Genomic DNA, 13,364 nt, shown 5'->3' with positions numbered 1-13,364 from the left:
CACATCCCCACCTCCTCTCTGTACTTCATGTCTTCTCATGAACTCCATTCCTACAGAGACTCATCTGAAGATCTTATCATCTGTATTCAGGATCATAATCCCTGACAAGCAGAGACGAGGATGAGGCAGCTCTTTAGCTCAGTGCTGTGAAGTTACTTGTGACCCCCTTGTAACCTGTGTGATTAGGACAGGTTTTGTGTGTACTAATAGGACAGCGGCCATTTTATTTCTCCTGATGATTGCTCCCCAGACAAAACAAGTCATTATAATTAATGTAAGGTATTTGGGAATATATTTATAATAAAGTAATATTTAAGTATTTTCTTAATTCCCAGAGAACCCCTTTAACCAATCCCAATCATGAAGGGGCTCGCCCCTTGGTTTTTCTTTTAAATAGTACATCCACACAATATAATTTTTCACAGCAAAATCCTCAACAAATCTGTTAAATTCACATCAGGTACATGAAGATTCCCCTACGGATTTCATGCTGTCCACTGGAAAGGGTGAAATCTGCAGTGTGAACTGACACGCAGCAGGTTTACAATCCACACCACAGGTCAGTTCACACTGCAGGTTTATTCCTAAAATCTCATCCACTTTGTTGGTAGTGTAATACACGGCAGATTAACCGTACCCAAATCTACAATGGGAAATCTGCAGCATAAGTGTCCCGTGAATAAGAGGGTGAAAACTGCGCCAAATTCTGGCACAACGTACTTGTCATAATTAGCTAAGCATGGCTGTAAGGAACGCACACCGTATGCCTCATTCACATGTCAGTGTTCGGTCAGTGATTTCCACCATTGACCGTGAGCAAAAAGAAGGATTGGAGCCTCCACAGACAAAGTCTAAGGGAAAGATCTGCTCCTGTTCTGTGTTTAGAGCGGCACCTGGTTTTGGCTCAAAATCACTATAGAAATCACTGACCGAACACTGACGTGTGAATGAGGCTTTAGCTATGCATCTTCTTCAGGTCTCTGCTGGGGCAGGTGTGTCCACGACACATTCACAATAAGGAAAGTACAAATGCCATATTTTTTTAATTAATTTTCGGTTCATGTTGTGGTAGTTACTGAATTGCGTTATGGATTCCGTTACCACGGACCATAACGCATTTCCATGACAGAATGCCTTTAGAGGTCTTCCGTTATTCATTCCGTCATAATAGAAGTCTATGGGCTGCATAACGGAATGCTATGGAACGTTATGCAGGAGAGGACTCCAGCATAACGGAAATGGGACGGACCCATTATGCAGCACATAGACTTCTATTATGACGGAATGAATAACGGAATGCCTCTAAAAGCATTCTGTCATGGAAATGTGTTATGGTCCGTGGCAACGGAATCCATAACGCAATTGAGTAACTACCACAACACGAAATGAAAACGAATTTCAAAATATGAAATTCGCTCATCCCTATTCACAATGCTTTAGGAAAGTTTTCAGACTCTCCCCCCCCCCCCCCCCCCTCCCACATTTTGTTGGTGCGGTCTTGTTCTCAAATAAAAAAAAATCCCCCCATCATTCTGCACTCAATACCCCATTATGAGAAAGTGAAAACAGAATTTAAGAAATATTAGCAAATTTATTGAAAAGGAAAAATAAGATTTTGCATGGACATAAGTATTCAGACCCTTTGCTATAACACTCAAACTTTAGCTCTGGTTGATCATCTTTGAGATGTTTCTACACCTTGAAGGCTCATGCACACAAACTTATTTTTTTTCCCATGTTTCATGTTCCGTTTTTTTTTTGTGGCCTGTATGCTAAACCATTCACTTAATCGGGACCACAAAAAAAACGAAATTACTCCGTATGCATTCTGTGTTTGTATGTCCGCATGGCAGTTCCACAAAAACGCATTACGGACAAGGATAGGACTGTTCTGTTAGGGGCCGGCCCTTCCACTCCGCAAAATGCACACGGCCAGTATCCGTGTTTTGCGGATCCACAAAACAACCAACTGTGGTGTGCATGAGCCTTGAGTGAAGTCCACCTGTTTTAAATTCAGATGATGGGACATGATTTGGAAAGACACAACCCTGTCTATATAAGATCTTACAGCTAATAATGCTAATCAGAACAAAAACTGCCTGTAGAGCGCAAAGACAGGATTATGTGGAGGCACAGATCTGGAGAGGGGTACAAAAATGTGTGCAGCACTGAACGTTCCCAAGAGCACAGTGGCCTCCATAAGTCTTAAATGGAAGAAGTTTGAAATAACTAGGACTCTTCCTAGAGGTGGTTGCCCACCAAACTAATCGGGGAAAATGATCCTTGGTAAGGCCTCATGCACATCACCGTATGCATTTTGCGGTCCGCAAACAATAAGGATGAAGTCCATGTGCATTCTGTTTTTTGCGGAACGGAACATCTGGCCCCTAATAGAACAGTCCTATCCTTGTCCGTAATGCAGACAACAATAGGACATGTTCTATTTTTTTGTGGAACGGAATGCACACGGAGTAATTTCAAAAACGGACATGGAAAGACAATACGTTCGTATGCATGAGGCCTAAGAGAGGTGACCAAGAACCCAATGATCACTCTGGATGACCTTCAAACATCCGGTGTACAGATGGGAGAAACTTTTAGAAGGTCAACCATCACTGCAGAACCCCACCGATCTGGGTTTTCTGCAGAGTGACCAGCCTCTCAACAGTCAAAAGATATGAGGGTTGCCTAGAGTTTGCAAGAAAACATCTGTGAGAAACAGGATTCTCTGGTCTAATGAAACAAAGATTGACATTTTTGGCCTCAATTCTAAGTGTCATTTCTGGAGGAAACCAGCCAGTGCCTATCACCTGCCCAGTAGCATCCCTACAGTGAAGCATGGAGGTGACATCATGCTGTGGGGGTGTTTTTCAGTGCTTGGGACAGGGAGACTGGTCAGCATCTCTCAGTGTCCTTGAGTGGCCCAGCCAGAGCCCTGACTTGAACCCATCAAACATCTCTGGAGAAACCTGTAATGGCTCTTCACAGACAGTCCTCATCCAACTTGACAGAGTTTGAGAGGATCTGCAGAGAAGAATGGCAGGAAATCCCCAAATCCAGGTGTGCAAACCTTGTGGCATCATACCTAAGAAGACTGGAGGCTGTAATCGCTGCCAAAGGTGCTTCAACTAAGTACCGAGTAAAGGGTCTGAATACTTACTGTATGTCAATGCAATATTTTATTTTTTCCTTTTCAGTAAATTAACAAAGATTTCAAACATTCTGTTTTCACTTTCATTGTGGGGTATTGAGCGAGGAATGATGTGGGAAAACTTTTTTAGTTTTTATTTTAGCACAAGTCCACAACATAACAAATAGTGAAAGGGTCTGTAGACTTTCCGAATGCACTGTATATCATAAGAACATTACAGATAGACCATGCAGCGCTAACATACCGCCATATGACAGACAAAAAACAAAGCAAAATAGTGGCATACTATGGAAGTAATCTCCCCTACTTCTACATACCTCAGTTTTCATTTTCAGGTATTGGTGCTGTATAGATCACTGTAGGGTGACACTTGTGTGCAGTGTGAATGAGGCCTAAGGATAGGGTTGTTATAATAGACCTAGACTTGCTAAGAAACAGAAGTGCTACACTTCCCTCTGCCATGTGCTGTACGGAAGGGCCTACCTGCACAACCCCCTGAACCGCATACGGTACTCATCATTCATCCTTTGCATTGTCTTACAGGACTTAATTACACTTCATACAGGAATACATTTAAAGGCACAGTGTGACATGGTCATAAAAACCTAGAGGTAGCGACACAACAACGCGGTGACATCTCTGTACTTTATTGATTTGACATCAAGGTCTCGGCACAGTCCGTATGGTTACATTTAATGGCGTCTCTCAAGTCACATATGTCAGTGTATTTACTCTGGATGAGAAGGAGAGGCTGCAGAGGTTCCCCCGTCTTGAACTGCACCCATATAAGACACCTGAACATGCAGGTATAAAAATACTACTGTAGAGAAGGACAAGCTCCAGCCGCAGGACCTTCCAAACAGAGAGCAGATACAATGGAAATGTGGAAGTGACGCCATGGAGGCATACTGAAAACTGGAGGAAAAAGACATTTATTTGAGGTTTTAGGTCAGTATTGTGGTGTAAAAACGTTGCAAATTTTGGTGCATTCCATACAGGTTGAATGTGGACCCATCCACTTCAATGATACGGATGCTGTTTCCATCTGCACATCTGTTCCGAGGGCCCGAAATAAAAAAAATAAATAAAAAAAAATCGAACATGTCCTATTCTTGTCTATATCACAGACAAGGATAGGACTTCTCTATTGAGGGCTGGACGATCCGTTCTGCAAAATGCAGAACCCCCACCGCCGGTGTCCATGGTTTGCGGAGCGAAAACTGAAAAAGTCGTATGCATGAGGCCTTACTATCATTTATTGCAGAAACTGGAAGTGAGGGTAGGTTCACAGTTGTGTTATCAGATCCTAGCCAGATACTGCAGTTCACCGCCGGATCCCATTGTCTATAGTGATATCTGATCCTGAGGGCTGGTGTAACACTTCATCCCTTTCTAAGTTTTTCCTGCCCAATGGCACTCCTGCAACCAGCCCTAGTCACCAGAATGGGGCATCGCTGCAGTCCTCCGCATACCACGTGCCAGGGGCACAGCATCCCCTTATTTTCTCAGGAACGGTAGGTGTCCTAGAGGTCAGACCGCCATGGATCCTAATGTGATGCATATCCTAGAGATGACAAACTGTAAAAGGCGGCGGATTTCATTCACTTCTCGAAAATGAGTTTCTTTTGGTTTCTGCGTCTGGTTTTCTTGCACTAGTTTTAATAAATCTCCCTCAATGCGTAATCATCGCTGTAAGGCCTCATGCACACAACCATGTCTGGGTATCAGTCCAAAAACCTCGGATCTTCCATGTGCAATCTGCATTTTTCTCACTCCCATCAAGAGAAATGATTGCTCTTGGCCGCAATGTACTGTGGACCTGCAGAAAAAAATTACAGACGTGTGCACGGCCCCATAGAAATGAATGGGTCAGTGTGCTATGAGGTCTAAATTATATATGTATATATCCTGTATATATTATACAGTACATCAATCACTACTCCAACGAAGGCAGTGTCGCCACAGTCTGTCCTGGTACAGAAAAGCAAGATTTTATTAGTCTGGGTCTTAAAAAATAAAAATAAATTCAGATGCGGCAGACGGCAGTAGATTTATAACAGTATATCGTTTCTCAAGTTTCTTCTATACAATCCTCTGGTTGAGTAAAACACTAATAAATTATTACATTACCTAAAACCGATGTGTGGTTTTGTACATTAGCTCTAATTCTATACACGTCCCCCCCCCCCCTATGGGGCACAGACATTAAAAGCGCCATCTAGATGTGAACGGAGATTGGATAGGAGCAGCATTATGCCCAATACATGGAGTAGTGGATAATACACGGTTCATTTATCACATGGCGATCGGCTAGAATACTGATCCATTTAAAGAAACGTACAGCGCCCATCCATAGAGGTCCATTAGTCAGTGTCCTTTTGGCCTCCATCTGGCTGCTATATGACGGTATACTGCTTTTACAAAAACTAATAGTATTCGATATAATGGAATCCGAGATCAGCAACCTTCTGCAATCTAGCTGCTGTTAAACTACAACTCCCAGCATATACACTTACTTGGCTGTTCTTGTAACGCCCATAGAAGTGAAAGGAGGATTCTGAGAGTTGTAGTGTCAGAAGAGCGCTGGAGGTTGCTGATCCCTGTGGCATCCAGTCTAGAAGTCTATAGGTGCCATACCTGGAGGGGGTGCAGAGCCGTGTGGGTATGGCCTCGTGGTTTACTCACACAGGTTGCAGTTTGTGCTGCGATTTTCTAAAACAGTTTGCAGTAAATCACAGCAAAAACCACGACGTGTGAATAAACTCCTAGAATTACCCCTCACTGAGAAAACATTCTCCAAAAAGTTGGTGTTCTGCAGAGAAATGTGAAGCGATGTCTGCCTATTGGACCTGACACATGGATGTGACTGTAGCTCTCCACTTGTAGTGCTATTGCTCTCTTACACATGACGCTTTTCACTACAGTGTTTGCCTGCCCTTTCTTCCTCCCTCCAAAACTATAGGACAACATCATTGCCATTCTGCCAAAATAGAAGAAAAATAAAAAGCCACCAAGGAAAAAATCTTCCATGTGTGAATAGGGTTTTGGAAAACACTGAAAGAACAACATCTGAACATACTCTAAGATTAATAATCTAAATGCTAGCAACACCGCTGGCTAATTTTTACATTGAATTGCAGGTATAATAGGCAAAACAAATTGCTGTTGGATTTAAAATGTTGTGCCGCTTGGCTTCTGCAGCCTGCATGTATTCCAATACATAGCCAACTGATGAATGCCACTCAGGGTCAATTCCGTCACACGGGCTCTCTGATGGCTCAATCTCCAGACCCTAATTTAAGCCAAATTATGATCAACGACACATGAGGGGCTGAAGATTGAGCTGTCAGAGAGCTGATGGAATTGACAGTAACTGCCATCCAGCAGCTTGTTATGTGTTGTAATACATGCAGGCTGCAGAAGCCAAACGATGCAAAATTAATTACAAAATAGTTTTTAGCCCATAATATCTGCAATATGATAAAAGATGATCCAAAAGGTGTCCATAGCCTAAAATCCTGTTTTATAGCAATCTACCGTGGAAGCAGTCTAGTTCCACTGTGTGGCTGAAGCCTACACAACTTGGGGCAGGCGTGAGCTATAATGTGCCTGTGACGGAACCTTGGAAGCTATGCTACATCATCCCCTACCTAGGTTTTCAGGGCAGCTGGCTGATTTGGTCCCATAAGTAATACGACAGATTGTATTTTTTCACTGTATGTTCTCTGTAGCAGACTCGGAAATAAAAATGAAATATATATATTGGTCCTTTGTCACACACTGATGTGCTGTCAGGGACAGTGTGCTATAGTAATATCGCATCAGTGGAAAAATCTCACCGAGCACCCTGAGCATCCAACACAATACTCACAAACATTCATTTTGTTAAAAAATAATAATAATAATCATAAAAAAAAAAAACAACCTGAAAAGACAACCTCATCTAGGGCGCGTCAATGCTCATTTTAGAGGCTGCAGATCTATAGAAAAATGCTGATTTAGTGTCGCAATTTTTATATATTTTTTCCTTTTTTAATCGTAAAAACAAATATATTTTTCTTTATGTCCTCACGATTGGGGTTCATCAAATAAAATGGAGTTTTTGAGCTTAAAGGGGTCCTCCGGAGGTAGGTCACCTGAATGGGCATTGGTGCTTGTAGTGCTGGTCTCCATAAACATGTTTGGGATGTCGTTTCCAAAATAGATCTTACTGTTGGCAGCGATGGCTTGGTATTTGATAAGTTGTAGGTATTCAGGGGTTAATTTAAGCTGCAAGAGAAAGATAAAAAGAAAATAAAGCAGGCGAGACGGCAGAAGGGCATAGGAACGAACGGAGGTACTTACAGGTGAAACTCGAAAAATTAGAATATCCTGCAAAAATCCATTAATTTCAGTAATGTGAATTAAAATTAGAATTTTGTGAAAAGGTTCATTATTCTAGGCTCAAAGTGTCCCACTCCAGTCAGCTAATTAATCCATACCCCCTCAGCAAAGGGGACCTCAGAATTGTGACTTTGGGGTTTCATAAGCTGTAAGCCATAATCATCCAAATTATAACAAATAAAGGCTTGAAATATCTCACTTTGCATGTAATGAGTCTCTCATATGTTAGTTTCACCTTTTAAAGGGTTTCTACCACTTGCAGATCACATATTTGGTGATCAGACACTAGCGATCCGCTAGTGTCTGATGTAGCTTACAAGCTAATTATTACCTTAATCCGTTCGGCCCATACCTCAAAAAAAGCACTTATATCTTTATGCAAATGAGCCTCTAGGTGCTATGCAGGCGTTTTTCCAGCACCTAGAGGCTCCGTCTACCTTGCAGTTTGCCGCCCAGCGCCTCGCTCCAGCACGCCCATCTTCAACTCTATTCGATCCTCCCCCTGCTTCTGCCTTCCGAAATCTCGCGCCTGCGCCGTTCGTCGCGGCATTCGGCGCAGGCGCAGTCAATGTCTGACCGCTCCGTGCTCAGACATTTCCACTGCGCCTGCGCCGATGACATCGGCGCAGGCGCAGTGGAAATGTCTGAGCACGGAGCGGTCAGACATTGCCTGCGCCGAATGCCTCCGAATGCCGCGACGAACGGCGCAGGCGCGGGATTTCTGAAGGCTGAAGCAGGGGGAGGATCGAATACGGTAAGAGATGGGCGTGCTGGAGCGAGGCGATGGGCGGCAAACTGCAAGGTAGACGGAGCCTCTAGGTGCTGGAAAAACGCCTGCATAGCACCTAGAGGCTCATTTGCATAAAGATATAAGTGCTTTTTTTGAGGTATGGGCCGAACGGATTAAGGTAATAATTAGCTTGTAAGCTACATCAGACACTAGCGGATCGCTAGTGTCTGATCACCAAATATGTGATCTGCAAGTGGTAGAAACCCTTTAAGTTGCATTACTGAAATAAAAGAACTTTGCATGATATTCACATTTTTCGAGTTTCACCCGTATGTATAGAGGATCCGTCGCCTCTCCTGACGTCAGTTTTACTAAATACTTGTATTCCCCATAATGTGACGATATGAGTGATGACAATCTCTGTACAGTGCTACAGTATAGGGAAGCACTATATAAATGAATAAAATAAAGAGCTTTAATGGTGGAGACTTTAGGCTGATACCCAAGGGGAGTTGGAAATATTCTCCCAGGCTGGGAGGAAGTATTTCAGCCTTCCTCCTACCCTGCATCTGGCGTCATTGTTTTGATGACTTTTGGGAGGAGTCTAAAGGGGTTGAATAAAAAACCTCGACCTCTTCCCGAACACCACCGGGGAGAAAAATCTTTTCTTTTCTGGTCTTGTCTGCCCCTAGATGTAGGAAAAAAAAATAGTCTTTGACGAAAATTCCTTTGCTCAGAGGGAAATCCCTTCTTTTTGTCTGTGGCCTTTTCTAGGATGTTGTCCAGGACTGACCCGAACACCCTATCACCTTCGCAGGGGATGCCGCAGAGCTTGTTCTTAGATGCCGCATCACCTGACCAGGACCTAAGCCACACCGCCCTTCTGGTGGAGTTTGAGAGGGCCGCAGATCTGTCTGCAATTTTTTTTTTTTTTTAGAGTCAACCGAAGCGTCGGGCAAAAATTTTGCCGCCTGTTTAAGAACTGGCAGAGATGCTAAAATATCCTTTCTAGGGGTTCCTGTTACTAGGTGTTCCTCTAGTTGGTTTAACCAGATAGACATGGACCTGGCTGTATAGGTTGAGGCTACGCTAGGTCTAAGGATGGACATGGAAGCCTCCCATGACTTTTTTAGTAGGGCCTCGCTTCTCTTATCCATCGGGTCCTTTAGGAGACCCAAATCCTCAAAGGGTAAAGCCGATTTTTTTGTAATTTTTGCTACGGGGGCATCCACTCTAGGACATTTGTCCCAAAAGGACGTATCTTCCTCTGAAAAGGGATATTTTCTTTTTAGGACCCTAGATACGCTCGGTCTCTTTTCCAGATCGGTCCATTCCTTATTAATTAATTTTTATAATATTAGAGTGGAGGGGAAACACCCTCTTCCTCTTTTCTCCTAAGCCCTTAAACATTAAATCCTGTATAGTTTTGGATTGTTTAGACTCCTCTAGGTTTAGGGTTGCTCTAATGGTCTTCAATAATGCTTCAGTGTCCTCAATGGAACAGAGAGGCTTCCCGGATTCGTCTTCAGAGGAAAGAGGCTCAGACTCCGAGGGGAGCTCCCCTTCATCAAAATCCTCTTCCTGATATTCCGACTCTAAAGTAGCAGACATCTCGGTCATGGAAGTAGAAGGCTTCTGGGACGTGGTAGCTAGTCTTTGATCCACAGCGCTGCCTACTTCCTCTTTAAAATTATTTCTAATATTGTCCAATAAGGAGGGGGACTCTTCCGAGACAATTTTTTCCAAACATTTTGAACAAAGGGGTTTCTTATAACCTGACGGTAAGGCTTTTTTACAAATGGAGCATTTTTTGACTCGCTGAGATTCTGTGGACTTCTGAGCTTCCCTGACCTATAGATATAAGTCAGAAAACTTGCTTTTTTAAAAATTTTTAGGGGAAATGATGTTTCTTTCCAGCGCCTGTGAGCTTGCGCTCACATGACCCGCGACTTCCTCTCGCGATACTCAGCCAGGAAGCGCTGCCCGGGGCTGCCTCCACCGGAGGACTTGTGCCTGGGAGACAGGGAGAACCGCACCGCAGTCCCGCGATCCTGCTCCCCCTATTCGACCTGCCGGCGATCTTTCTGATAGGGAATAGAACGAATTCCCACCAGTGAACTCCACGTTAGCTCCCAGAGGGACAGGAAACAACTGGAGCAGGTAAGGGGAGGGGAGTATTTAAAGATCTCCACGTTGTTTCCTGTTCTGGGGAGGTGGGGTATCCTCCTGTCGTGCCGCTGGGGGGGCGTTTGGAAAAGAGGTTGTTAATGGCTACCAAAGACAAACAGTGAATTTCTTGGAAATACAAGGAACCTCTCTCATCCTAAAGTCTCTTGATTTTATTCATTTATATGGTGCTCACCTATACTGCAGCACCGTACAGAGATTGTCATTATTAACATCAGTTCCTATTTCATTTTCTTGCATTGTGTTCTAGTTTATACCTGCGTCTATGGTCCCTGATTATTATCCCCTGATGTTTGAGTTTTAGTCCTTGATACTGGTTGATCATCTGTAGGTAGCAGTGGGACTATTCTTTGAAGTCAGCTTTTTTATTTTATTTTTTATCATGTTCTCCCTACATCACAATGGTTTTCAGTGATTTCTAGTTGTCACTTTACTCACAAAATTCTAGGAGGAATAACAGAGGAACACAGAGTTTCAGATCACACACCTAGGTTTTGGATGAAGGTTTGTTTTTAAGCCAAAGCCACAAGTGGTTCTCATAGGACGTATACTTTTTCATCCCGCTGGATCCATTGCTGGCTTTGGCTCAAAAAACTGCAACTAAAACAAGAAGTGTACCCAACCTTACAGTAATTACTCTGCTCGAAGGAAACCATATGCACAGAGATTGTAGAAAACACACGTTGTGGAGCGATGACCATGCACAGTGTGGGGAGAGCTGATAAGAAGGAAGGTCTTCATAGTACATAGCTGTAGTCAGGAGTGCACCACCATGTAGTGTGATCAATGTGCAACTTTACCTTATTGGAGTCCGCTAATCTCTGTGCTGTGTAAAATTCCGCATCGGCCCTCGCCTTCTCTCGAGCTAGGTAAGCAGAATCTGCAGGACAAGAGCATGTGAGAGACCAACCTATTATAACACCAAGTGGCACCATTAATTTGGGCTGGCTCATGTTCAAGAAACCACAGCTTTATGTTCTTGGTAATCATACATGTTAAAGGGCATCTGTCAGCAGCTTTGTCCCTATGACACCGGCTGACCTGTTACATGTGCACCTGGCAGCTGACGGCATCTGTGTTGGTCCCATGTTCATATGTGCCCGCATTGCTGAGAAATATGATGTGTTAATATACGCAAATGAGCTCCTAGGAGCAACGGGGGCGCCTAGAGGCTCTGCTCTCTCTGAAACTGCCGCACCCCCTACACTTGAATTGACAGGGCCAGGCAATGAAAACACCTAGCCATGACTTCTCCTAAAGTCTCACACTGCGCCATGCACTTCAGTATACGGCGCAGGTGCAGTACAGGAAAGTGGCTCACAGTACAGAAGAGAACTTCCTGTACTGCGCCTGTACCAGATACTGAAGTGCACAGCATAAGACTTTAGCAGAGGTCAGGCATGATCACATTGACACTGCCTGGTCCTGTCAAAGTGGAGAGCGTGCAGCAGTTGCCGAGAGAGCTGATCCTCTAGGTGTAACGGCAACGCCCCTGTTGCTCCTAGAGGCTCATTTGCATATATCAAAACATCATTTTTCTCAGAAGTGTCGGCACATATGAACATGGGACCAACACAGATGCCTTCAGCTGCCAAGTGCACATGTAACAGGTCAGCCAGTGTCATAGGTACAAAGCTGCTGACAGATGCCCTTTAGGGCCCTGCATTGATCCCTTCCTCAGAGTCATCGTTCTAAGATATGTACCACTCCAGATAACACTTGTATCCACAGTCAATCATATACAAATGATCAATCAAGTCCTACATACAAGAACGGTCATACGGCATACCTTCCCATGCAGTGATACAACCTCTCATAGGCCATACATAAAGAGGAGAAGCCTGCACACTAGATATCAGGCCTGCAGTGTGCCGTTATATTGCACAATAGCCTCTCACCAAGCGATGCTTGAAGAGGAGAATAAGCAGATTGTTTCCGTATGTTAACACAAGCGGAGTCTGGAACCCAGGACAGGATTAAACAAAGTCCTGGATAAAGGAGGACCACAGACATGGACCATACTACTAGACTGTGTTACCTTCAATCTCAGAAATCCTCTTCTCAGTTTCTTTCTCCATAACCTTCTGTCCATATTTAATCTCGGCAACTTGGGCCAATTTCTCTGCCTCTGGGGAGGAGAATCGGACAAGATTAATCGTGTGTGAACAAACTGCAACCATTTGTAGAGCAATTACTACATAAGTAGAGCTAATCCTTGAGGCACATTGCTTGTGGAGGTTCCTTTTCCTCAGTACTGTGGATCATTAGTGTAATCACCGAGTTGTTACCACGTGTTGTATGTGCTGTACGGTGTATGTCTGCTGAAACCGGATTCTCATGGGGACTCATCTGCACATATCTTAGGACACATCACTTGACCATTCACTACATGGTGACCGAGAACCCATCAGAAACTATCATTCAGTAGGTCAGGTTATGTTATACACATTTTTACATTCATGCTTTACGTGCCCATATTGAATAAAAATAATAAAAAAATAAAATAAAAATCAAGTCCCCACTGAGGACACACAGTAGCAGAAATTTTCAGCTTTGCTGTGTAGAACTGGACACAATCCGCAGAGGGGGGATTTAAATGAAATATATCACCAGGGAAAGACTTTACTTAAATCAGGCTTTAAATTTTTTTACCATTAGAATTCATTCTTCATTAAAGGAGTTGTCCAAGTTATTTGTATTGATGACCTATCCTCAGGAATAGGTCATCAATACGGATAAGCGTATTTCATATTTTGAAATTTGTTTTCGGTTCTGGTTGTGGTATAATGTGAATTGCATTATGGATTCCGTTACCACGGACCATAAGGCAATTCTATGAGGGAATGCATAACAGAATGCCTTTAGAGGCATTACGTTATTAATTCCGTCATAATAGAATTCTATGGGCTGCAT

General features: G+C 43.4%; 1 protein-coding gene across 1 annotated transcript in view; it reads right to left on the bottom strand.

Annotated features, from left to right (window-relative positions):
• Positions 1-3,782: 3,782 nt before the first annotated feature.
• ERLIN2 (ER lipid raft associated 2) overlaps positions 3,783-13,364 on the bottom strand; it is a 35,989-nt gene continuing 26,407 nt past the window's right edge. Inside the window, exons 10-12 of the mRNA XM_044279326.1 lie at positions 12,490-12,579; positions 11,252-11,331; positions 3,783-7,420 (exon numbers count right to left, since the gene is read on the bottom strand). Coding sequence (XP_044135261.1) covers positions 7,220-7,420; positions 11,252-11,331; positions 12,490-12,579 — 371 coding nt within the window. The 3' untranslated portion in view covers positions 3,783-7,219. The remainder of the gene's footprint in view (positions 7,421-11,251; positions 11,332-12,489; positions 12,580-13,364) is intronic.

Source organism: Bufo gargarizans, chromosome 2 (assembly GCF_014858855.1).
Source record: "Bufo gargarizans isolate SCDJY-AF-19 chromosome 2, ASM1485885v1, whole genome shotgun sequence".
NCBI lineage: Eukaryota > Metazoa > Chordata > Amphibia > Anura > Bufonidae > Bufo > Bufo gargarizans.
This window is presented reverse-complemented; position numbering and strand designations above follow the sequence as displayed.